At 39.8% G+C, this 26847-nt stretch overlaps 1 protein-coding gene across 1 annotated transcript; it reads left to right on the forward strand.

Annotated features, from left to right (window-relative positions):
* Positions 1–20: 20 nt before the first annotated feature.
* Positions 21–26508, forward strand: NOSIP (nitric oxide synthase interacting protein). Its single transcript, XM_077457188.1, has 9 exons — positions 21–132; positions 7286–7376; positions 10974–11079; positions 12748–12829; positions 14550–14691; positions 15433–15560; positions 22051–22238; positions 24438–24546; positions 26322–26508. The coding sequence occupies exons 2-9, from the start codon at positions 7307–7309 to the stop codon at positions 26391–26393; spliced, it is 897 nt and encodes a 298-aa protein (XP_077313314.1). The 5' UTR covers positions 21–132; positions 7286–7306; the 3' UTR covers positions 26394–26508.
* The last annotated feature ends 339 nt before the right edge of the window (positions 26509–26847 follow it).

Genomic DNA, 26847 nt, shown 5'->3' on the forward strand with positions numbered 1-26847 from the left:
GCCTCCCGCCCGAATGACACACAACAGGGGCGGGGACTCTCAGCAGGTCATGTGGCAAACACTGGGAATATCCGTACGTCATAACTATGCGCCTGCTTGAGATTATAGAGCCGCACTTCCGGGCACGGAGAGGTAAACACAGGGTTATGTCTCCTCTGGGTATTGGGTATTGTGTATTGTGTATGTGTGTATATATATCGCTATCTATCTATCTATCTATCTCGGTGGTGATGGGGAGGATACTGATATTAAGGTACTGGTTTGTGGCTCTCCAGCTGCGATAATGAATGCTGGGACTGATAGTCCCTCAGGAGTAGGCGAGAGAGCCATGGTCTTCCTCATGGTGTATAATGGCTTCTATTCATTTGCCAGCACAGTGCCCATGTTCTGTCTTCCAGCTACCCCTCTGTTGGACACATCACACTTTTTTGGTGTGTGTATGCTGATCTTGTAGTAGTTGATGAAAGGTTTGGTGTAGTACAGGGGTCAGAAAACTCTTCCACACGTAGGCCTTGTGCACACAGGACTATTAGAAGAAGAAGAAGAAGAAGCAGAAACATAAATCCACCAAAGGTGTGTCCAGCGAGGAGTGTTTCTTGAGCATGAAAAAAGTGCAAACATACTGGAATACATTTATGTGTTTATGTAACAAGAATACATTTACACCGCTTTTAGCTCCTTTTTTATGCCATGATTGCCTGCGGAAGTTCTGTCATTCGGAAGAGTTTTCTTAGACTCCCTGTGTGTATGAGGCCTTGGACCCCTTTCTCACAGGGCTGACTCTGTTTTGATCAGCAGAGGATCTGTGAGCCGATATCCAGCAGTGCTGATCGGGTGACATCTGTGTCTGCTCACTTTATGCAGAGTGGACAGACCCCTCTTTGATTGGCCATAAAGTAAACTGACTCTTCTATGTAACTGTGCAGGGACCGCCCTGTGAGATCTCCGCTCTCCTCTATGGGGGATCGGATGAACACGGACCATCTGTTCGTGTTCATCTGATCCGCTCTGCAGACGGATAGAAAAATAGGATTTTCCTCTGTCTGCAGTATCGGCCCATAGCAGAGACGGATGATATCGGGTGTCAGCGGATATTCATCCGCTGACACCCGCTATCCCATAGGGATGCATGTATGTCTGTATTTCATCCGAAAATGGATGGAGGAAATACGGACATTCTGTCTGCACGTGTGAAAGGGCCCTTAAGGGATGAGGTGGCAACCCTACTTTAGAGCAGTGTCACTCCAATCTGCCTGCCTAAGGAGGATGCATCCCCTTTATTTATTTTTTTTATTTTTTTTTTGTGGACCCGAGGTGGGGGGTTGTAAATGAACACTAGTCTGCTTACACCTACTGGTCCATGGGGGCAAATTGACCACCTGATCCAGTCTGCCAGAGAAATGGACAGGTGAACCTGATCAGACCTTTTGTGCAAAAGGGCCTCAAGTGTCATTTTACACAATCATTAGAAAACCGGCTTGTGTGTGTTTGTGTGTGTGGTCTTAGTATGTTTTTCATTTTTGGACTTGTAGTTGTGCTACTAATGGCAAGTTAGTATATAATGATCTGTTTAACTCACTATTAGCAGTGCAGCCGTGAGTGCAAAAATGTCTCACCTAGTGCACACACAAAATATGTTAAACCCAAACGCAAGCTCTTCACACCTCAGTGAAATTATAAGAATATTATCGGGTTAATTGGCGCTACCTAGAAAACAGGTCTCCATTACAAAAAGGGTCTTGTGGAGAATCAATGAATGGGGAGCCAGGGTACGGTCTTTGCAAAAAACACAGTATTCCCTCTCACCCTACTTATAATGACACTGTATACTGCCAACCCCAGAATCACATAAAGAGCTAAGGACACCAAGAAAAGCCCCAGCTCCGCCCAAAGAAAGATTTGAATCAAACACTAAATGTAATAAATCTGTAGGCCATCATAGAAAAAAGGGGTCCCAAAACATTAATTACTAGTGACGGGAATTACCAATCAGACTCATTAAAATAATACTACAAAACAGTAGAAAATCAGGAACTAATGATGTTAGAACAGGCTAGGATCCTTCCCTAAAGAATATCTATTCAAACACACATTCTCAAGTATGTTAAAAATACAGGCCAAAAGATCATATGTGCCAAACTACATATGCAACCTGATGAAATTAAAAGTCAAATCGCCTGAGATGCGACAAATTACATTCAGTGGCAGGCCTATTAGCAACAATGAAGAACCCTTTATCAGTATAAGTGAAAAAAGATATATATGTATATTTAAAGTACCGTGCGCTAATGAGCAAACTGGGGCCACATAAGTGTACCCACCAGTGTGTAGTGCCGAAAGGTGACAGGCCTATTAGCAAACAGTAATGAAAAACCCTTTAACAGTATAAAGTGAAGAAGATATATATATATATATTTAAAATGCCGTGCACTAATGAACAAACTGGGGCCACATAGGTGTACCCACCAGTGTGTAATACCGAAAAGAATATATATATGTGTATATAACCTCAAACAGTATTAATATTAAATCTGTGTATAGTGAAAACCAAAAGGAAATTGAATATGTAAACAAATAACTGAAAATGTGAGCTTTTCACACCCCAGAACCCAAATGGTTAAAAAATATATGTGTGTGTATGTGTTAGTGCATACAAAAAATGAAAATGCAATAATGCAAAAATTTTTTTTTTGGCGATAAAGGCTAAAAAACACATGTGCGAAGTGCAATATCACCTAAAATGGAAATAGTGAAATAGATGAAAAAAATGAAAAAATAAAAATAAAAATAAAAATAAAAATAAAAATAAAAATAAAAATAAAAAATAAAATCTGAGGATGAGTAACAAAAACTATATATAAAACATAAGCAAAATGGCAAATATATATATGTGAAAAATAAGTCCCAAAAAAAAGAAAGTTCAATGGTATTAGTCCAAGGGATCCTAGAAAAATCCTTATAGTGACTTTTGTGCTTCCTATTCAGTCTTCACTGTGACTTCTGTGCTCCCCCACCAGGAATCCTACTCACCAGAAGTAGATACCCCTACAGGGGTTAAGAGCCTTAAGAATCAATCTCCAGATATCCCGTTCTTGGTTTAGTGATAGATGCCCGAGCCTGTGTCAGCTTGGATTCCTCAAGTCCTCATGGGGAAAAAAATGGAAGCCTCCATAGTGTAATCCGTAAAAAAGGTTTATTGGCACAATAAAAGATATGTATATAAGAGGCAAAAACAGCAAAAAATCAAAAATAAACAACCAAAAAAATATAAAAAATATACAAAATACCCACAATTCTCATAAAGTGGGCTATTGTATAGAACCACAGTTGATCAGGGGATTAAAATGAGAAACTCCCCCAAAAAATTCCAGATTAACCCCAGAAACTACCATGGGCCATATGTAATAGCATTAAGAACACAAGCGGAAAATGGAAACACTTGTTCATATACCAGGACAAACCTCCCTATAGAGGTGGTAGATCACGGCTGTGTTCCCCCTAGGATAGGGCCCTTTCCGTAGTGTTCAAAAGCGCAAACAAATCCTTCCTTCGGGGGCCGTGTGATAGATACGCGGTTTGCGTTCCACCTGCGTACCAGAACAACAACGGCAACCCGGAGGTGACGTAACGGCGTGGTTCCGTCGGACGCGTTTCGTCATAGACGTTTCGTCATAGACGGCCCCCGAAGGAAGGATTTGTTTGCGCTTTTGAACACTACGGAAAGGGCCCTATCCTAGGGGGAACACAGCCGTGATCTACCACCTCTATAGGGAGGTTTGTCCTGGTATATGAACAAGTGTTTCCATTTTCCGCTTGTGTTCTTAATGCTATTACATATGGCCCATGGTAGTTTCTGGGGTTAATCTGGAATTTTTTGGGGGAGTTTCTCATTTTAATCCCCTGATCAACTGTGGTTCTATACAATAGCCCACTTTATGAGAATTGTGGGTATTTTGTATATTTTTTATATTTTTTTGGTTGTTTATTTTTGATTTTTTGCTGTTTTTGCCTCTTATATACATATCTTTTATTGTGCCAATAAACCTTTTTTACGGATTACACTATGGAGGCTTCCATTTTTTTCCCCATGAGGACTTGAGGAATCCAAGCTGACACAGGCTCGGGCATCTATCACTAAACCAAGAACGGGATATCTGGAGATTGATTCTTAAGGCTCTTAACCCCTGTAGGGGTATCTACTTCTGGTGAGTAGGATTCCTGGTGGGGGAGCACAGAAGTCACAGTGAAGACTGAATAGGAAGCACAAAAGTCACTATAAGGATTTTTCTAGGATCCCTTGGACTAATACCATTGAACTTTCTTTTTTTTGGGACTTATTTTTCACATATATATATTTGCCATTTTGCTTATGTTTTATATATAGTTTTTGTTACTCATCCTCAGATTTTATTTTTTATTTTTATTTTTATTTTTATTTTTATTTTTATTTTTATTTTTATTTTTTCATTTTTTTCATCTATTTCACTATTTCCATTTTAGGTGATATTGCACTTCGCACATGTGTTTTTTAGCCTTTATCGCCAAAAAAAAAATTTTTGCATTATTGCATTTTCATTTTTTGTATGCACTAACACATACACACACATATATTTTTTAACCATTTGGGTTCTGGGGTGTGAAAAGCTCACATTTTCAGTTATTTGTTTACATATTCAATTTCCTTTTGGTTTTCACTATACACAGATTTAATATTAATACTGTTTGAGGTTATATACACATATATATATTCTTTTCGGTATTACACACTGGTGGGTACACCTATGTGGCCCCAGTTTGTTCATTAGTGCACGGCATTTTAAATATATATATATATATCTTCTTCACTTTATACTGTTAAAGGGTTTTTCATTACTGTTTGCTAATAGGCCTGTCACCTTTCGGCACTACACACTGGTGGGTACACTTATGTGGCCCCAGTTTGCTCATTAGCGCACGGTACTTTAAATATACATATATATCTTTTTTCACTTATACTGATAAAGGGTTCTTCATTGTTGCTAATAGGCCTGCCACTGAATGTAATTTGTCGCATCTCAGGCGATTTGACTTTTAATTTCATCAGGTTGCATATGTAGTTTGGCACATATGATCTTTTGGCCTGTATTTTTAACATACTTGAGAATGTGTGTTTGAATAGATATTCTTTAGGGAAGGATCCTAGCCTGTTCTAACATCATTAGTTCCTGATTTTCTACTGTTTTGTAGTATTATTTTAATGAGTCTGATTGGTAATTCCCGTCACTAGTAATTAATGTTTTGGGACCCCTTTTTTCTATGATGGCCTACAGATTTATTACATTTAGTGTTTGATTCAAATCTTTCTTTGGGCGGAGCTGGGGCTTTTCTTGGTGTCCTTAGCTCTTTATGTGATTCTGGGGTTGGCAGTATACAGTGTCATTATAAGTAGGGTGAGAGGGAATACTGTGTTTTTTGCAAAGACCGTACCCTGGCTCCCCATTCATTGATTCTCCACAAGACCCTTTTTGTAATGGAGACCTGTTTTCTAGGTAGCGCCAATTAACCCGATAATATTCTTATAATTTCACTTTTAAAAGGAACCCTTCTAAGGGGTTTCCTTTCGTTCGGGGGGCAGCAGCCTATGTAGTGTTTTTACATGCAGGTACTTTAGATTCATACAGAGCTTTTTATTTTTATTTTGATTTGGCTTAAGCCTCTCCTGGTGCTGATTAGCGCGGTTTTTTATATAGATTTTTATTTCTCATTATTTCTTCACACCTCAGATCAGCCCCAATGCATGATCTTCAGATCTCAAGTCGGCCCCAAACCCTATAGCTATGCTAGGCTTCTGCACAGCTTACAACATCCTCAGTCACCAGCTGGTGTTCACTGACGTCAGAGAGGTGGGTAAGCCTGACTTTGTAAATGGCAGTGGGTGCCAGTGCAAACAACATTGTCTGCCCGGCTGGGGGCACATGCTGAAGTGCACATCAGACATCATATCAGCTACTATGCACACCTCGCGTCCGCCCCAGTGAATGTTCTTTAGAATAGATGTCAATTTATTTCCAATGCATGCACTTTAGACATCAGATCAGCTCCAGTACAAGCACTTCAGATCTGAGATCAGCCCCAATGCATGCACTTTTAGATGTTGCTTCGGCCCTGATGCATTCACTTCAGTACTTAGGTCAGCCTCAAACCCTGTACCTGTTCTGTGTTTCCCTCAGTAGACGACATCCACAGCCATTGGTGGGCTTTCAGGGGGATGGGAAATTTTACAGGTAAAAAAGGGTAATAGAACAGGTCAGTTTAGAACAAACTATTATGGTTTCCCTTTTAAAGAGGAACAATATTGCATTGGTAATGTTATAATTGAGTTTTACTTCCAATTAGCAGTACAGTTATGAGTGAAAAATAATATTACAAAGCCACATGCAAAATATTTTCAACCCTATAGCGTTCGCACTCCGGACGCAAGATTGTGTGAATGCAAAAACTTCAAATGTCAGTTCAGCTCCAATGCATGCACTTCACACCTCAGGCCAGTCCCAATTCATTCACGCTAGATGTCTTAGCGATACTTATGCATGCACTTCAGACATTGGCCTCAAACCCCCATACATTTAGGACCACCGGTACCCCTGTAAGGTTAACTGGCAACTTTTCCCATGAAGCACACTAACATTGTCAGACACCTTCTGGCTTTCAGTGACATGAGGGATGTGGGTAAACTGGACTTTGTAAATTATATCCTAGCTAATTGTCAACTACAGCCAGTGTTAGTGGGTGCCAGCCCACTCAGCACTGTGTCCCAGCCTGGGCTGCAACTAACATAATCCCAAAGTATGGGCTAAAGGTGTTTTTTTTTTTTTTTTTTTTTTTTTAAGTGAAGTTCCGCTTACTTGGTCAATATAAGGTAAGATGAAGGCAGATATGACTGCCACACAGTCATTTTATAGAAAATTGTGTAAACACAACCAATTTTGCTACGTGTGCTTACTGTAAGTAGTCACTTCTATTGTTGACCTTGTGGTTATTAGTTGGGAGTATCCATCCCAAATGATCAATTCTTCCTTAAAGAGCAGTGACCTAGCTCAATTTGCACAAATTCAAAAATGGTCTGTAGACAGTCAAAGATTTTGGGGCAGAGACAGCAAGGCAACTATCTGTGCAATAAGAAGGTTCACCATGGCAGTGAAGGTTTCTTTTATGGCTTGTCTGTCCATATTGTTTTTAATTTCCTTTGTGAATTTTTGAAATAAGCTGTAAACTGAAACCTCACTTTTATTTTTTATTTTTATAGTTGCTTTTTCTGTGACTAAAGATGACAAGACATGGAAAGAACTGCACAGCTGGAGCTGTGTACACCTACTACGAGAAGAGGAAAGACACTGGTTTGTAGCAATAGATTTCCAGCCAGATGGGTTTTAATTAGTTTTGGATACAATGGTGAAGGGCTGCGACCCTGTCCCTCATCTTAATTTCTTGTCACAGCAATCAGTTGTCTAATTATCATGATGAACCATTAGTTTCCATTCTTTCTAAGTCAGTGACCTAAAAACTAGGGCTGAAACAACTAATCGATTACTATTTTCATAATCGATTAATCGGCCAGTAACATAATGGGGTTAAAAAAACTAAACTGAGCCCTTTACAGTACAGAGCAAATAATCGCTACTGTAAATATTACTTCACCTTTCTACAGTAAAAAAATTAAACCCTTTACAGTAGTGATTATCTGCTATTTTTTGTACTATAAAGGGCTAATTTTAGTTTATTTTTGTTTTTGTTTTTTAACCCCATTATGTTACTAAACGTCTTAGGCCTGGTTTACATCTATTTTTTATTTATTTATTTTTTTTGTGCTTTTTTCAGAAACGCACTACAGTTCATTTACATGGTTTCCTATGGGACATGTTCACATCTGTGCTTTTTTTTTCAGCCGCTGCGTATTTGGAAAGTGTCAGGGACTTTTTGTTTGTTTTTTAAAGCAAAATTATGCATTTTTGGTTCAATATACTTCAGTGGAGAAGCTACAGAAAAGCATGGCTGCGATTTTGCAGCAATTTGTTTTTTTTAATCTGCCCATCAACAAATTGGCCCAAAAAACGCAAATCGCAGCAAAATCATGTGTGCAAAAATCAAAAAGCACTGCAGAAACAGATCAAGAGCAAACTACATAGGTGTATACCTTTTAAGAGTATATACAGCATACAGTGCCTTGCGAAAGTATTCGGCCCCCTTGAACTTTTCAACCTTTTGACACATTTCAGGCTTCAAACATAAAGATATAAAATTTTATTTTTTTGTGAAGAATCACCAACAAGTGGGACACGATTGTGAAGTGGAACGAAATCTATTGGATATTTTAAACTTTTTTAGCAAATAAAAAACTGAAAAGTGGTGTGTGCAAAATTATTCAGCCCCTTTACTTTCAGTGCAGCAAACTCACTCCAGAAGTTCAGCGAGGATCTCTGAATGATCCAATGTTCTCCTAAATGACTGATGGTGATAAATAGAATCCACCTGTGTGTAATCAAGTCTCTGTATAAATGCACCTGCTCTGTGATAGTCTCAGGGTTCTGTTGAAAGCGCAGAGAGCATCATGAAGACCAAGGAGCACACCAGGCAGGTCCGTAATACTGTTGTGGAGAAGTTTAAAGCCGGATTTGGATACAAAAAGATTTCCCAAGCTTTAAACATCCCACGGAGCACTGTGCAAGCGATCATTTTGAAATGGAAGGAGTATCGGACCACTGCAAATCTACCAAGACCTGGCCGTCCCTCTAAACTTTCAGCTCAGACAAGGAGAAGACTGATCAGAGATGCAGCCAAGAGGCCCATGATCACTCTGGATGAAGTGCAGAGAACTACAGCTGAGGTGGGAGAGTCTGTCCATAGGACAACAGTCAGTCGTACACTGCACAAAACTGGCCTTTTATGGAAGAGTGGCAAGAAGAAAGCCATTTCTTAAAGATATCCATAAAAGGTCTCGTCTAAAGTTTGCCACAAGCCACCTGGGAGACACACCAAACATGTGGAAGAAGGTGCTCTGGTCAGATGAAACCAAAATCCAACTTTTTGCCCACAATGGAAAACAATATGTTTGGCGTAAAAGCAACACAGCTCATCACCCTCAACACACCATCCCCACTGTCAAACATGGTGGTGGCAGCATCATGGTTTGGGCCTGCTTTTCTTCAGCAGGGACAGGGAAGATGGTTAAAATTGAGGGGAAGATGGATGCAGCCAAATACAGGACCATTCTGGATGAAAACCTGTTGGAGTCTGCAAAAGACCTGAAACTGGGACGGAGATTTATCATCCAACAAGACAATGATCCCAAACATACAGCAAAATCTACAAAGGAATGGTTCACAAATAAACGTATCCAGGTGTTAGAATGGCCAAGTCAAAGTCCAGACCTAAATCCAATCGAGAATCTGTGGAAAGAGCTGAAAACTGCTGTTCACAAATGCTCTCCATCCAACCTCACTGAGCTCGAGCTGTTTTGCAAGGAAGAAATGGCAAGAATTTCAGTCTCTCGATGTGCAAAACTGATAGAGACATACCCCAAGCGACTTGCAGCTGTAATCGCAGCAAAAGGTGGCTCTACAAAGTATTAACGCAAGGGGGGCGAATAATTTTGCACGCCCCACTTTTCATTTTTTTATTAGTTAAAAAAAGTTTCAAAAATCCAATAGATTTCGTTCCACTTCACAATTGTGTCCCACTTGTTGGTGATTCTTCACAAAAAACTGAAATTTTATAGCTTTGTTTGAAGCCTGAAATGTGGCAAAAGGTTGAAAAGTTCAAGGGGGGCGAATACTTTCGCAAGGCACTGTATCTCACCTCTAATAGTATATCTCTTCTGTCTGTTATTATCAGAGTGGATTCGATATTTTGCTCCCTTACCATATAGTTGGTTATTTATATTTACCACTGCATAAATGTTTTAGAATAAATTGCCTCTTTTTAAAACTTTAAATATTATTAAATAAATTTAGACACCGCACCCTTTTTTATTTATTTATTTTTTTGGTTAAAGGTTTAATAACCGATTAATTGAAAACAATAATCGGCCAACTAATTGATTATGAAAATAGTCGTTAGATGCATCCCTACTAAAAACCAGTATGTAGATCAGATGCTCTGACTTCACTATGACTTTTTGACTTGCTTGTTCTGGGCTAGTGCTTTTGGTAGAACAGCCAGGCAACTAGCACTTGAAGGGAATAAGCAGTGGCAGCACTTATATTTTTCTCATTCACACAAGTGTGCAGATATCTGTGTTCAGATCCGTAATTTGTACAGATCTTAATGTAGCACTATTGTATCCTATGGGCCCATACACACAGGTCTGTTTAAAAATCCACATCCAAGGTCCTGCATAAAGGCTGTATTTTATGCTGTATGCATGTAAACATTTGTGTGTCTAGCATACATGGACCCTGTTGTCTGTTATTGCTGCTCAGAGCAAGTTGGGCTTCATCGGCTCAATCTTTAAAATTAACCTGTAAATTGTCCATTGAGCAGTTGTACCTACCTGTACCTTCGGCAGCTGTACTTACTTTTGCTTGGTTCCTCAGCATCCTAGTCACCCGTCAGAGCCCTGGCAGAAAAATGCTAACAGTTAAAGCAGTTGGGGAACAGCTTTTTAGCCCCGTGGAAACTCCAACCCAGCTTGGAATTGGCACTGTGATTTTATTTATTTTATTTTTTTATTTTTTTTTAAGGGGTTTTGTGAGAAAACATGGTAGTGGAGGAGCTCATGGAAATAAATTAACTTTTGAAGGTGCATATGAAAGAATCCTTATGTTTGCCTTGTATAGGCCAACTACAGGTTTACTCAAATCTAAAATGGCAAGTGCAGGTTCGTCTTGATGGGGTTTTATTTAAATAATCAACCGTTAAAGAATAAGGTCTCGTTTTAAGAGATTCCCGCTGGGACTGAAGTGAAACACTACTCAAACAGCCAGTTTGTATTTCAGCTGCTTCTGGATATGGAACACAAACTGTTCGGCTCAGCAGAGATGCCGTGAAAGATTTTGATTGCTGCTGCTTATCCCTCCAGCCATGTAAAGATCCTGTGGTAACGTAAGTATTGAATTAACCACATGTCAAATATAGGCTACCTTTGAGGCCCAGTGGCTGTTCTCCTCCTTTCTTTGCACATAGCCCAGGATATAATGAAATCTGTTGGGGTGGTTGCCTGTCAAAACAAAAGTTCCCCACCAGGGGCTGTAGGATGCCACTGTTTGACTTTTTGATGCACAGAACAAGGACACACCATCAGTAGCGATAGTCCAGAAAGATATTTTATTGAAAGATCAACAATGTGAAAAAGTTGATGTGTTTAGTGGGTTCACACATTTTTTAACTCTCTATCATCTATCTCTCTATTCGAGTAAAGACCATGAGAAGCAGAGCCAACTGTGCAAGTGGAAAATGAGGGCTGGTGAGCACCGTCGTTAGGCAGGGTTAAATTAGGAACTCTTCTCCCAGTGATTGCCCAGAAGAAGAGAGAGGAGAGAGCCGGCTGAATCATCAGATCGCGGAACATCTCTGTAACCACTTTCATTTCAATTGCCTTGTGTGCCCCACCTCCTGGCCCAGGTACTTTGATAGACAGAAAACTTCGACCAATCCCGTGACGTATATCAAAGTCCCTGGGCCAGGAGGCGGGGCTGTAAGTGATGGCCTGTGGTTAGAACACAGGGAAATTTTAAATTAAAGCTGTTACAGCAATGTTTCTCTGCGCTCTTATGATTTGATCTGCAATCCTCTTCCTCTCCTCCCCTGCACAGGTGAGGCTGCATTGTTGGTCACTAAGGATGAGCTCAGGCATGTTCGCAAACAGCACATGCAGAGCCCTCCATGAAGTCGGCACTGCACAGTGCTAATCACAGGCAGTGAGACATTTCCCGATCTCTGCAGCCAACATGTCATTTCATGAGATAATTTATGAGGGTGTGATTAGGGGAGGGCAGGGTAGGGGTTGGGCGGAGCAATTGGTGGGGAATAACCCTTGAGGCCTGGCTAGTAGCTTAAGACTTGAAATTTTGCCCCCCATTTGCTAGCGTTATATGTTTGGAATCTCGAAGTGAGCTCAGAGCAGATTAACACTCATAGGAGTTCCCTGATAGTGACTACAGCTCATTTAGAGAATTGTTGCCTTTATTTTGATACTACACTATAAGGGCTTCTTTAAAGAGAGCGTATGCCAGAATATTGTCTCTTTTAGTGCAAATAGATAGATATCTCCCCATTTATGAAGATGATGTGGAGACTGATATATTTCTCTTGATAACTTTTTCTATGCTTCCCCTGTTAGTAGAAAGCCACATTTGTCTGTGAATGCAATAAACAAAAATATTATAATTTTGATAGTAAAAGTTATGTTTTCAGCCCTAGTGGGTTAGCTATGTGGATAGTGGAGCTCATCGCCTCAAATTTTATTGTAGTTAATTCCCACACCATGGCCATTTATGTGAATAATAATCGGGCTTCCTTTTTATCATATAAATAACCACTTCTTGTCTGAAATTATTTTCAGCAAAGTCCACAGTGAATATTTGACTGAAAAGCTCTGTTGAGCAGGTACTTACTTGGTTCCAGGTTCACTCTAAAACATTGCAAAAAGGGGACACCGCTTTATAAACAAACAAAATCATTTACCTAGTTATAGAAAACACAATTAAAGATTTACTTGCTGACTGTACCATGTTACTGTAGATAAGTTTCTCTTGATGCTCATCTATGCAGGCCAGATGGATACATCTTTGAGAAAGAAGCCATCTTGGAATACATCTTGCACCAGAAGAAAGAGATTGCTCGTCAGATGAAGGTTAAGCATGGTTTTGATGGGGTTTTACGCTGTATATCCAATTGTCAGTGGAACAAATAGGCCTTTTGTGTTTCTTATCATGATGCCATATTTCAAAAACATTATGAACTGCCAGAAAAAAGGACACAGTTGTGCAAATCTGTTGTAGTTCTTAAGCGTGTCATGCAGAAGTGGAAACAAAAGTTTAAAGCTCTATGTCTTTAGTGATTTGCAGAGTCACTGAATAGGCATTTTATGTTGACTTTCTTTAGCAGACCCAAAGTGTGCTTTGCAGTGCTTCCCCATTTTCCCTTTACATAAAAATGCATACTAACTGTTAAATAAATACACATAATCAGGATTGGGTCCCTCCAGAGACAGGTGGCCATCTTATTCCATACAGCCTGGGGACAAGCTTAGCCTCCATAATTTTAGTACAGGATACTTTAAAAATCCAATCTAATGGTTATAGCACATAACCTTTTGTTTGACATTTTGGGGGGGATTTACTAAAACTGGAGAGTGAATAATCGAGTGCAGCTCTGCTTAGAAACCAATCGACTTCCATGTTTTGGCCCTCATTCACACTGAAAGGCAGGTTTGAATTCGTCCCCAAAGTCGCCAAAAGTAGACAGTACTACTTTTGGAAATTGGTGCGCTGTAAAGACGCTGTCCCACCGATTGGGACAGTGCTGCCATTGCCAGCAATGGGCTGCTATTTGGCATGTGATTTGACATGTCAAATTGCTCTGATGTGAACGGGGGCTCATTGTCAAAGCTTAATTGAACTACCTAAAGTTAGAAACGGATTGGCTACCATGAACAGCTGCACCAGATTGAGTGCTCCAGTTTTAGTAGCTCAAACCCTTTGTTCCTCCAAAGCCCATTTAAAGTTGCCATGAAAATGTAGGCACATCCTACACCCCCCCCCCCCCCCCCCCAGCTCTACTTGCTATAAAGCATCCTTTGATTAAAATTGTATGCTGTTATAGTGACACAGTTGTCTGTAGCACCAGTTAACTTCCATTATTTTTATAATATATATATATATATATATATATATATATATATATATATATATATATATATATAATTTTTTTTTCCTTTTTAATATTTTGCACTGAATAGCCCCAAGCCTCCTTTTCTGGGGTCCCCTGCCAGCACTGTTGGGACCCCCCCGCTGAGTGCCCACCATAGTACTTGCTCTGGGTGCACTCATGCAGGCTCACTCCCAATCCGGCTGTTTGTGTCTATTGACACGCAGACCACAGCTGAGCCCCACCTTGCCCCCAGCTCTCTCCTCACAAGCTCTTATTGGAAGAAGTAGGAGCTGACAGCTCCCGCTGCTACCTCTATCTGAGGAGAGAGCGAGATGAGGGAAACCGCTGCTCTTGTGCACATTGATGAATCAAGATCAGGTCCACGTAAGTATTTAAGGGGGCTGGTGGGAGATCTGCATACAGAAGGGTTAATTAAAAAAAAAAATGTACTTTTTTTTTTTTTTTTTTTTTTTTTTTTAGAACCTCTTTATTAAAATATGCAGGGGGAGACATTGGTCAATTTTATTAGTTGAATAATGTCCTAATTATATGGTAAATCAATTTTTCTTAAAATTGGTTAAATTACAGTCAACACCTGTAATGGCAACAGCAAATTGTGCTGTTTATGCATGAAAATTGCTTCTCAACTGAACAAAGAACCCCCCCCCCCCCCCCTTTTTTATTATTTTATAAACACACAGTTGTATGAAAAGCAGAAGAATGAGAAGAAGGCAGAAATGGAAGAATTAAGTAAAGCTGCAAAGGAGTCCAAAATGAAAGTGTTTCTTGATAAGGAAATGTCCATCATCAGTAAACCACTCAACCCCTTCTCAAAGAAAATGGGTATAGTGAAATGTTTTGTTTTTCTGCTAATCCTTTCCTCCTTTTTTATTTTTTATTAATTTTTTTCTTCTTGCACTGCTGTTGGTGGAGTCTGCGAGGTTGGTAACTCATCCCATTGCCTATTGTTGCATATATAGATGGGGTATGTAATTCTTTCCATCACTTTAGATCTTATACCTCTGCTGATACCGAACACTATTCTTGGTACCGCGCAGCCTGGTAAAGCCACACAAAAAAAAGTTCAGGTGCAGCATTACTGAGCACATTTCTGCCAGCCACTGCATCTGCTTGTATGACTGACACAGTGGCCTGGGCAGGAAAGTTTGCTCAGCGACGCTGAGCCTGCACTTTTAATAGGCTCAGTACTACCGAGCTGACTGCCTGTGTGTTTGTATATGTGTACACAAGCCGCACTGCCACCCGAGGCATCCATCTTTGCCATGGGAGGAGCAGCGGAGGTGGCCACCACTATATTTGTGTATGTGGTCTGTTTTATTTTTTTTTATTTTTTTATGGCTTCCTGTGTCACTTTTAACACTAAGCTCTTGTTTCACATTCTAGTCTGACCATTTTTATCTTAGTTTGGCTACCTGGTGATTTTAAAAGGGGGTTTTATGTGTTTCCGTGTATCATCTGATGTACAGTACATGATCTTGCATGCGCTTTCTTTGTTTTCTTTTATGCTAATATTCATTGTGTGTTTTTTTTTTTTTTTTTTGTTTATTATTATTTCATTTTTAGAGAGTAATGGCTCAGTAGAGGAGGCCAGCAGCAGTAAACAAAGCAGTGAGGATAAAAGCAAGCAGCTTCCCAGCTTTTGGATCCCTTCACTGACACCAGAGGCCAAATCCACACTTGTGAAGAAGCCAGTGAGTATCCTAAATTAAAACAAAACCAATTTATTTTTACAAATAGAATTGATGTACCGGATTTATTCACTTTAATAGGATACAAGGCAGTTCAACGAAACACAAACTTCAACCTGAACTCCAGGCAGCTAAATATGTAAAATGTTATATCTCCTTTAGAATACATTCTGTTAACAATTTAACAATCGTTACATCACAGCCTGCATTCAAAGAACAGGTGATTACATGTTATTCACTATAAGACAGATTTTCCTAAAAATAAAAACCTTCCTTTTAATACGCATAATAAAATTTACCTACGTGTTCCTAATTCATACAAATCTTTCCCCTTTACTTCACATTTATAAATGTTATATTGGGCCCTATATGGGCAGCTACCATAGCAATATTGCTTATAATTACAGTTTATACACGCACATTTTAACCTTAAAGCACCCGTACAGTTCATCTGTGATTGTGGTGTGTGTTTTTCTACTTGTAAAAAAAAGAAGAAAAAAAAAGTTTCTTGAGAAATAGATCAGTCAGGTACAAGCAATGCAGCACATTGTCGTACAATAAAACAATCCTCTGTTTGTTTAGGCAGCTGGTGGGACCCACTCATGGGTTTTGTCAGCTACATTATGTGTCCCTCTTCAAAATCACTCTTCTTTCCAGTAATGCTCGGTTGGTTTGGTTCCATATTTGCATTATCGCCGAGAGCAGTCAAGCTGCAATATCTGTATTAGTAAATACAGGATCAAGTATTTCAGCCACAATAGCTTCATAATAAGTGCTGGGTCAAGCAGTAATGCCACTCTAGGTCAGTGACCGACTCTCACATGTTGTGAACTTTAAACTAGGGTGCTGCACAGCTCATCTGTGAGATTCAATAACGTGCACTAATCCGGAATATTGCTGCACACCTTTTATCTTTATTGAAGCATTAAAATGATATCACAGGAATAAGGTCGAGCTCAGGCGTGTTCGCAAAGAACACAGGAGCACCACCGGTGGGGGGGGGGGGGGGGCCCGTCCAGGACCGTAATGCCAGGGGTCCGATGAAGGGAGAACCAAACTAACAGGCACAGGAACAGTTGGAGCTGTGACATCACTTCCAGGCTTCGTACACAGTGTGAGCGGCTGCTGTATACCGGCCAGTTCCTGTGCCTGCAGTTTGGTTCCCCCTTCATCGGACCCCTGGCCTTTCGGTCCTGGACAGCCCCCCGTGTTCTTTGTGCTGGGTTTCCCTAAGCTCCTGTCATCCATGCGGCTCCAGCCTCCAGGTACTGTCAGTTTTTTTAATCCAAGTCTCTGCGTGACCATCGATTTGATTGCTGTATGCCTTGGTAACCGTTTTTTATTTCTTTTTTTAACAATAATTAAAAGTTATTACTTTGCCTCTGAGGGAACTATTTATGTCTGCTGATCAGTACTGTTCACCCCTTTTGATTATATAATTCCTCGCGCTCTGCAGCTGTGCATCGAGAAAATGTCTTGCTGCCTGCGATAAGTGCAGTACGGACTTCCTGGCTGGCTCTGCACGTGCTAATTTCCAAAACGCCTGAGCTCATCCTTACACGGGAACATTTAAAAGGTCATACCTGTTATGTAATTTTAATGCTTCATTAAAGAGACCAAGGAGTGCACTGGACTTGTTTATCATGTCATAAAAGTTGTGCAACAAACACCAGACAAGGCAATTAAGCCTCTATTAATAAAGTAATAGTGCAGCACTGATGAAAAATTAAATAAACAATGAGATTATTTCCAATAAAAATTGATATAATGTATAAATGTGCAGATAAATACACAACAAATTAAGATTGCCCAACAATAATGAAAAATGTAAGCAAGCCATATAGTCCATATAATATGGCAAAGAATAATGTGACTGTGAAATGGTTGTCTGTAGATAATCCACCACGGTTAGGAAAGAGGCTTACCAAACAGGTTGAACCCAGCTAGGCGTTTGCCTGATGGGTCAACCAAGCTTTTGGTGTAACACACCCAAGGAAAGGTACAGCAACCACGACTTCCAATATAGACCAATCTGGTAGGGATCCGTCAAAGTAGTGACATCAATAGGTATAATGACTGAAATTCATAAGTGATTACTCTCAACATGACAGGGCAAAAGGAGAAAAATGGGGCCACATAGTGTGATTCTGTTTTAAATGTAAAACATTTTATTGAAAAAAATTATAAAATGATAACTCCTATCTTGAGAAGACATTAAAAGCATATGGATAAAACCAAGTAATGCAGTCCCGACGTTTCATCCTAATAAGGCATCCTCTGGGGTGCTGGTCCACTGCAACCACTGTGTATTTATAAGGTAAATGATCACTCCAAATGAGGGACAGCTCTATGACCACCAAACAATCATAAACAAACCACTTCCTGTTTGTAAAGATGGCACTCATGGCTTGCACTTCAAGCCTCACTTTGATGTATAATTCAAGCCTCTATATGGGTGTAAAATGGCACTTCAAGCTTATGGGTGTAGCCAAAACTCTATAATCTGGACCATTCTCTGCTATACTTGATAGGCAGAGGACAACTAGAATCATTGATAGAGTGCAATGAAAGTGCCAAGTGCCGTTGTATAGTAATGAAACTTACTGTTATGATCACTATGTAAAATATACAATAATACAGCAAGGAAAAGGAACCGAGTGCTTGCACCAAAGGACGCCAACAAAATGGCACCTGAAGCAGCAAGCAAAGTCCTCTATTGGGCGTCAGCGCAAATATGGCGGCGATACTAAACAAGGACAATCTAAGCCTCATTTTGGTCTCCATTGATAAAAACAGGAAGTGTTGAGATAACCGCAAATGAACCAATCGTCAAAATAACAATGGAAACGCCTGGAAATGAGCCAATCGTCAAAATAACAATGGAAACGCCTGGAAATGAGCCAATCGTCAATGGCAACAAAGTCACCGACTCATCTAAAATGAAAATCATTCAAATAGGAGTAAAATGGATATGAATATTAATCATATAATCGTCTGTATATGTCCCGGATTAAAACCTGTATAGTGCATTGTTGTATAATTAGTACATGACAATCCGGACTTCCCAATTTTATGGAGAGCTGGCCCCCACACAGGGATCAATACAGAAAATTCATAAAAAATATATACAATATGTAATAATATGAACCATACATAAATATAGAATCACCATACAAAGAGATCCACCCCACAACTAACGAACAAAAAAAAAAAAAAAATATGGATAAAAGGAAAGCCAAAAAATCACAATGTATTAAATTTAGTTAGAGTCAAAAACTCTTAATAGTCAGGTACATAGAACCTAGAAGTACATTTGCGACTTCCAAATGCCTAAATATCTTGGTGGCACCAGACATAGTATATGATCTTTAAATAAGGGTAAAAATAGGGGTGAACATCGGCGCTAGATATGGTGATAATAAAATTATATAGCAACGGGAATATGGGTATACATAAAATGTATGTGAATAGGCACACATAATATTAAAACATTTTGTTTTAAAACATAATGTCCATAAATGATCCGGGATCTTGAATGATTAGCACCTGGAGGCAGCTCCCTTAGAGTGAAGCGATGAGCTCTGTGTAGAAATGGGAACAGAGGGGCGCCAGACTAAGTGCAGTATAAATAATATATTTAATAAAAACAAATAGTAACTCACAGGTTAAATTAGATGAGTTCAGTATCTGGTGAAAATCGCAAGTTCTGGAGTCTCATAAATGTGTTCCTTTGCAGCCTGGGGCACGGGTGTGATCTTAAGCCCCATACACACGGTCGGACTTGTACAAACTTTTCCGTGGACTTTTGTACAAAGTGTGTTGTCCACAAGTTTGTATTGCATACACACGGTCGGACTTTTTGACAACAAACACGAACGTAATGACGTCACAACGTACTGACGCCGCTTCAAAAGAGGACGTTCAATGACTCCAGCGCCACCTTTGGTCAACTTCTGTATTGTAGTCTGATCGTTTGCAATGGTTCTGAGCATGCGTGTTTGTACCTTGTACAAAAGTCCGATGCTTTTGCGTACACACGGTAGGACTTTGCTCCATCGGACTTCTGTTGTCAAAAAGTTTGTCCGTTCGCAGAGCCAACAAAAGTCCGATGAAAACAGAAAAAGTTTGTCCGATGGAGCGTACACACAGTCGGATGTTGCTCCAAAACAGCTAATTTGCATGTTTGTTGTCAAAAAGTCCGACCGTGTGTACGGGCCTTTACAGGGATCCAGAGATTGCTGGGAACCAGGAGGCAGGATACAAGAAGCAGCTGGTCGTGACTTCACAGGAACAGGAAATGTGATTATTCACAGTGGCAAGGCATGGTAATGCATTTCGAAGCTACAGCTTCATCAGACCATGATTGGCTGGCAAACCTGGCATTCTTAAATACAGAGGAAATAGAAACAGAGCTCTGAATGGGCTGACCAGCCCATCAATCAAATGGACATTGAAAGAGGTACACTGTTGGAGACCGAAATGAATGTAAATATGAGAAAAAATCTTGCTGATTTAATAGTGGATAAATCATCATCCACTATTAATCAGAATGCTTTTTACTCATTTAAATTCACTTCGGTCTCCAACCGTCTACCTCTTTTAATCTGTCTATTTGATTGCATTACCAGTCCTTGCCACTGTGAATAATCAAATTTCTTGTCCCTGTGAAGTCACGACCAGCTTCCTGCCTCCTGGTTCCCAGCAATCTCTGGATCCCTGTAGGATCACACCAGTGCCCCAGGCTGCAAAGAGAAGACATTTATGAGACTCCAGGACTGGCGATTTTCACCACATACTGAACTCATCTAATTTAACCTGTGAGTTACTACTTGCTTTTATTAAATATATGAGTTATACTGAACTCAGTCTGGTGCCCCTCTGTTCCCATCTTAAATAAGGGGGCTACGCTTTATTCAAAAAGGCGTTTATATCCCATTCTACGTTTAATTCCCCAGGGTTGATAAGATTGGAGTTTGTATATTCCATATGTTTCAAGTTGGGAAACACCTCTGGTCCGCGCTCCTTCTCTCTATGGGGGGACTATAGCTGTCAATCACCAAAAAACTGGTACCTTCAGGGTTACGGTTGTGACGTTCCCTGTAGTGTCTTGGGACCGTGTGTTTAACGTCTCCACTTTTTATTTTGGCGATTATGTTCCTCCTACTCTAATTGAAAAGGTACGAGTGGTACGCCCAATATATTGCTTTCCACATGTGCATGTTATCAGACAACATATCTTGAGGCACACGTGTGGAAACCTTTTATAGGATAGACATGATTAGTGACTGTGGAGCTAAATTTCATTGTCTTAGACCTATATAGAATTCGGAGTGGAAAGGAAGGACCTTAGAGAATCAGGGCTGCCGTCCCATAGGAGGAGGATGTCGTTTATGTACCTGGCCCATAGGACCATGGAGGGACCACCCTCATTAAGCCTGTTTTGCTGTAAATGCTAAGCATCTGAAGTGTCTTTGCAATAGTTATAGATATGCTTTTCTGGTGTACATGATTCTGGCTGAGAGACCATCCCTGTTTCGTCTGCCAAAGGATTTATAAATCTGTCCAGTCACGATTGTTATTTGACACACAGCACAGCTAGGAAGGAGACATCACTTTCTCTGTTAGAATTGAAGACCACAGTGTGCACATTGGAATGTGCATTGGAATAGTGCATGTTTTATATCTGCCTGTAATTCAGCTTTAAAGTTTTTGTGTCTCAAGCTGACAGACAGGGAGGGGGAAAGGAGAGCTGTGGATGAGAGACTTGTACACTGACCATGGTGTTGGGGCTCAGCAGCCATGATAAACCATGGTCCGTTTACAGGGGGGAGGGCAGAACCAGGCAGGATCTGCCAGGTATTTTAGGTTATGCAGGGGGCAAATTATACAGCATAAGCATTGTGCTGCTGTTCATGCTTTAAGGGAACAGGAGATGTTCTGTGACAGGTGTGAAGACATGGCAAACATTGTAAAGGTCCATTTGCACCCCTACACCGTAACCATGCTTTAATATGTCTTGATTTCACCTGAAGAGCTTGAAGGGTTTTTCAGTTTCCAGCAGCTATGTTTTCCATAAGGATGATTGTAAATGACACATAAAATGCAGTAGACATGAATTTCTACCCAAGGGGATACACTCATGATAATCTTCTCAGAAACTGCATAGGAAAAGCAAAGATAGGTGCAAAATAAAATTGTGAGATAATTGAGAATCAAGCGTAGGTGCTTTATCAAACCAGATGACAAGCTCTGCGCTTATATTGCAGAACCTTGCATGCTAAATAACTTCACCAGTCCATAGGAAGATGGTAAGATGCTGCAAGTAAGGTAATGAGCCCTGAGATATTCATTATTAGGGTGTTTGCAATGCCTCCAAAACAGTAGGTAGGAATCTGCAATAGTTGATATATGTGTACATATTTTGTAAACCTTTTATGGTGTTCCAGAACACATTTCCACATTGTATGCTCACTACTGTTTTTTTTTTTGACAGGACAAGAATGTTTACTGTCCCATGAGTGGAAAGCCTCTGAAGATGAAAGACTTGATAACTGTAAAGTTTACTAAAGTAGATGAAAAGGTGGATCGGGTCGGTCTCATAAACCGCCAAGACAGATACGTTTGTGCAGTGACGCGGGATATGCTTGGCAATTCTGTACCCTGTGCAGTTTTACGGCCTTCGTAAGTCCATTCATTTTTTATTTTTTGTCCTAAGTCTCATTTTATAAAACTAGAGCAAAACCTATGAAGTCAAAGTGACACATGATTGAAATAGGTTTATACACCGTTTTTTCTTTTTCTCTTCCCCAGCCTAAAAACAAAAAATGGGGAAAAAAAAAACAAAAAACAGTATAATCCTTCAGTTAAATTTTTACAGTGGGCCGAGATAGAATTTATCCCATTTCAGAAAATTGGGGGGGGGGGGAGAATCTCAATACAGCAGAAGTATCTTGTGCAATGGGTGTGATTTACTAATGGCAAATAGACTGCAGTTGCTTCAGAAGTTAGTAAATTAGGTGAAGAATATCTAATCCCATGCAAGGAAAATAAAAACACACCAATTTTGCTTGCACATGATTGGATGGTGGAAGTCTGCAGAACTTCCCTCATTTACTAATCTCTGGGTCAACTGCACTTGCAAAGTGCACAGTCTGGGGTTGATTTACTAAAACAATATGTAGCACTAAATTAAAGCAGTACATCTGTGTGAATGAGGCCTAAATAATGTGGGCTTCAGAATAGTATGGCTGACTAAAGCCTTGTACACATGATTCGATTTTTGGCAGGGAATTGTGTGATGACAGACTGCCTAAAATCCCACCATTAGTATGCTTCTTCAGACAATGGTTGTCCAACTTTCTGCCAACAAATGTTGGATGGCAGGCTAGTAAATTTTTGGCGGACTGTCAGATTTTTGTATCGTGTGTACACAAGTCCAAACACACATGCTCGGAATCAATGCTCACCAAACACAACATTAGCAGAAGGTGCCCAAAGGGTGGTGCTCGAGCTGAAATTCCTAGTAGTACATCATTACTTTTGTGCTTGTTGGCCGACAATTGTGTACCATTTGTATGCAAGACAAGTTCCTGGCACACGCCCTTCAGACAAAAGTCTGACGCTCTGTTGGCCATCAATCCAATTATGTGTACAAGGCTTTAGATAGAAGGCACCCCAAATTCTTGCATCACACATGCATCTAGCACTTTGCATGACAGCCCACCAACCAATCTGTGTGAGTGGGAGGGATGAAGAGGGCAACATATCTATAGCTGTATTTTCATGCAAATCGTAGAGAAAAAAATCTTTAAATATGAAACCTTTTGTAGCAAAACGGAACCGGGAGACTGTAAATTAGAAGATCACTGCATGGAATATATCTATACACAAAGCAAACTGTACCAGTTAAAGTGGCTTTCCTTTCACACCGGATGTATTTGTAACCTATTTGGCGCATGTGCGGTGGATAGATCTATATTGTTTTGGCCAGGTCTACTTTATGTAACTGGATTTTCTTTGTGACTTGATCACCCATTCATTGCTTTCTAGCAAAGGCCTTTAATAGGGAAGGCTTGATGCTGGGTATGTCTTATTTGATCTAGAGCTAAATGTCACCTTGGCACTTTACTGTAGACTGAACATTTTCACTTAAAATAGACAAGGTAAACTTTTGAAATGGGGAACATTTATTTCCTTGCATACACATGAATTGCATTTGCAGTGCATCAACAAGATTCATTCGTTCGTTTTATCTCTCATTGAGGTTATGACGTTCTTTTGTCTACAGTCTAGACGTATCCTTCTTTTTTTTTTTTTTTTTTTTTTTTTTTTTTTTCTTTCTTTCTTTCTTTCTCCACCCCAGACCATATGTGATTGGATCTGGGGTCAATAGTCTGGATGGTAGATATATGCTGACACCTGGGGGACTTAATGGGTACTGCGCATTGTTTTAAGGACTTGTCAATTTGTAAATGTTAATTTTTTAAAATATATTTATTGCCTTATTTATTATTTGCCATCAGGGTGAATCATACAAATCTATACAGCCTAAAATTATTATTATATATTTTATATGGTATAAACCAACTATATTAGAAGGCCGAGCCCAGGATGCAGAATTGTATAGGTGTATGTATTTGAATCATTTTTGTACTTAAAGTACATTTGAACACCTACATTGTGTGCTCTCATGCCTAGTGTGGATAGTGTGAAATAGAAAAGCAGAGGGATTGGTAGGAACACCAGGTATTTCACATAAAGGAATCAATACTGAGAGAACAGGATATTTTTTCATACAAGCACATGGTACAGCACGCATATATCAGGAGTATGAAATGTTGGAGTAACATATTCGTTTACAACTTTCTTCTGGTGGCTTAGGGGAGCTGTGGTCACTTTGGAGTGTGTGGAGAAGTTGATCAAGAAAGATATGACTGATCCAGTCAGTGGAGAGAAGCTTACAGAGAAGGATATTCTTGTTTTGCAGAGGGTAAGTGTCATTCCCTTGTTCCTTGTAGAATGCTGGCAATAATTCTAAAACCTGTACAGCCTGGAAATGTTTATCTGCTTTATTTTTCACACCTCTGCTATATAGAAACAATATTCCTAGCCTTAACTCATGTACAGCTGTTGGGTATTTTAGGAACTTATAAAGGACCATGGTCTAATCCTCAGAACACTGTGTCTGGACACCAGTTATTGAAGAGTTTTCAAAAGGCGCATTGTGTGTTTTTTTTTTTTTTTTTGGGAATTAATGTTATGATTTCCATGTGGGATCTCTCATTCTGTGTTGTCAATAATGATTCTGCCTTAATGTTCTTTGGTCATTGTAGCACCAAAGTCCTTTAATACAATTTATAAAACTGAAGTAAGAAAACCTGTACATGTTGCCCATAGCAACGCATCAGATTTCAGCTGTAATTTTTCTAATCTGTATGGGTAGGTCACTATGGACAACACAGATCCATTGCTTCCAGTTTTTAAAATTTGTCCACACTGTGCTGGTATCCTGATGATGATATTCAGCAGAGCCTCACTCCTCTTGCCTTTTATCTGTTGGTGTAGTATACAGTAGTTAACTTCCTACATATAGAAATGTAGTGCTGGTAGAGCATACTCCCACACAACAAATGCTTGTTTAACTGACAGAAGGATAATTACGGTCCCTCCAATTTAATTTTTTTTTTTTTGTTTTTTCAGAGAAGCATTTTGCTTCATTAAAACAAAAAATAGCTCACAGTACTGTGTAAATAAGTCAAAAAGGGATGGTTAGCTCATAGAAGTCCACAAATAGACCCCAAGGTGAAGAAATGGGTAAGGACTTGGTCATGCAGCTACTGAACAAAGAGCAAAAATCTTGTGCAATAAAAGTAGATTTTACCGTAGTAATCAATTTAGAAAACATTTATAGAGAAGTGATCAATTGAAAGCACATCTGAGGCACTCTGGAGATGCAGTAATAAGTCATTGACCAGTGGAGGGCTCAGAAATAGAAGTATCAACCTGCAATAACATTCGCAGCGTGGGACTTGCTGTGAGGTAGCAAAAGTGTTGAGCCCTCAGTTGCTTGGGGGTGGCTTCTGGGAGGCAAATGCTTCCAGAGAGTGGTGCTGAATGATGCGTTTTGGGGCCTCAATGGGTTCTATACTATAGGTCCTATTGTCAGCTGATACTTGTATCTTTAAGCCCTGCCACTGTCCAGGGACTGTTTGGCTTAGTCCTGCTGCTGCATCCTTTGAGTGCCTCAGATGTGCCTTTTAAATGATTACTTTACTAAAACAGTTTTTTATGCTGATTACGAAAAAAAAATCTACTTTCAGCGCTCAAGTTTTGCGTCTCCTGTTTGCTCATTGTTGCATATAAAAAAAAAAACAGTTGGGGGCAAAGTACAGAGCTCAACCTTAAAGTGGAAGAAAAGCCAAGGTCTAACTTTTCTGTTGCTCCTCCCTCCACCTACCTATCCTACCTAACCTGTATCAGAAAAATGTATTTGTAATCCACTCCAGTCTGGTCACATGATCCTCCGACTCAAGAAGCAATTGGCAACGGTTGTGAATTCTGGGAGCTGTGACATCAGACGCTGCTGTCTGGTTGCAGATGTTGAGCCCAGTGCATTTAAGGTTTTTAGAAAGCTTTAACAGCTCTCCTATTTTTCACTTCAAATAACCACACAGGACTGATTGCTTAGCTGTGATTTGCCTTTCAGGTATAACTGTCTCTATTTCTCTCACTGTACATAGGATAATAACTTTGGCTTCTCTGCAGGGTGGCACAGGATTCTCTGGATCAGGAGTACAGCTGGAAGCTAAAGAAGCTCGACCAGTCATGCAGGCATGAGAAGTATTTGTATCACCAACCTCTCCATTCAGCACCCTTCTGTAATTTTCTGTAATTACACAACAAAAATTGGTTATTTTCTTTTTGTGTGCAATAAAGTAGGCATTGAACATTGGTTGGGTCCTAACTGCTCTGCAGAACTAAATTTTAGCCCAGTGATAAAAGTAGCCAGCCTGCAGTTTGCTGTGGCTCCTGTTCCTCTATTATTCCCTCAACATTGAACGGCCACATGTTCCTGGGAGTGGATAATGTGCACATATTCTTTTAGAATATTAAGGTGAGCAATCCAGCTAAGATTTTTAAGCTTTTATCAATATAAAAACAGATGCTAAGTCTTCTTATTTTTCTTCTTTTACAAAATCAAATGACTGATATTTTGACTGGAGAACAAAGATGTTGGTTAGTAAATGTTCCCATATTTATTGCAATTGTCAGCAATGGGCTAAGACTGAAA

Source organism: Lithobates pipiens, unplaced genomic scaffold, assembly GCF_037356315.1.
Source record: "Lithobates pipiens isolate NorthernLeopardFrog02 unplaced genomic scaffold, aLitPip1_a1.2 Scaffold_27, whole genome shotgun sequence".
Classification (NCBI taxonomy): domain Eukaryota; kingdom Metazoa; phylum Chordata; class Amphibia; order Anura; family Ranidae; genus Lithobates; species Lithobates pipiens.

What these genes read in the sequence shown, in the direction of transcription:
- NOSIP (XM_077457188.1), top strand. Translation starts at nt 7,307, where the DNA reads ATGACAAGACATGGAAAGAACTGCACAGCTGGAGCTGTGTACACCTAC. An exon ending in CCACACTTGTGAAGAAGCCA is followed by an intron (nt 15,561 to 22,050) that starts GTGAGTATCCTA and finishes TTTTTTTGACAG; the next exon opens with GACAAGAATGTTTACTGTCC. An exon ending in ATATTCTTGTTTTGCAGAGG is followed by an intron (nt 24,547 to 26,321) that starts GTAAGTGTCATT and finishes GCTTCTCTGCAG; the next exon opens with GGTGGCACAGGATTCTCTGG.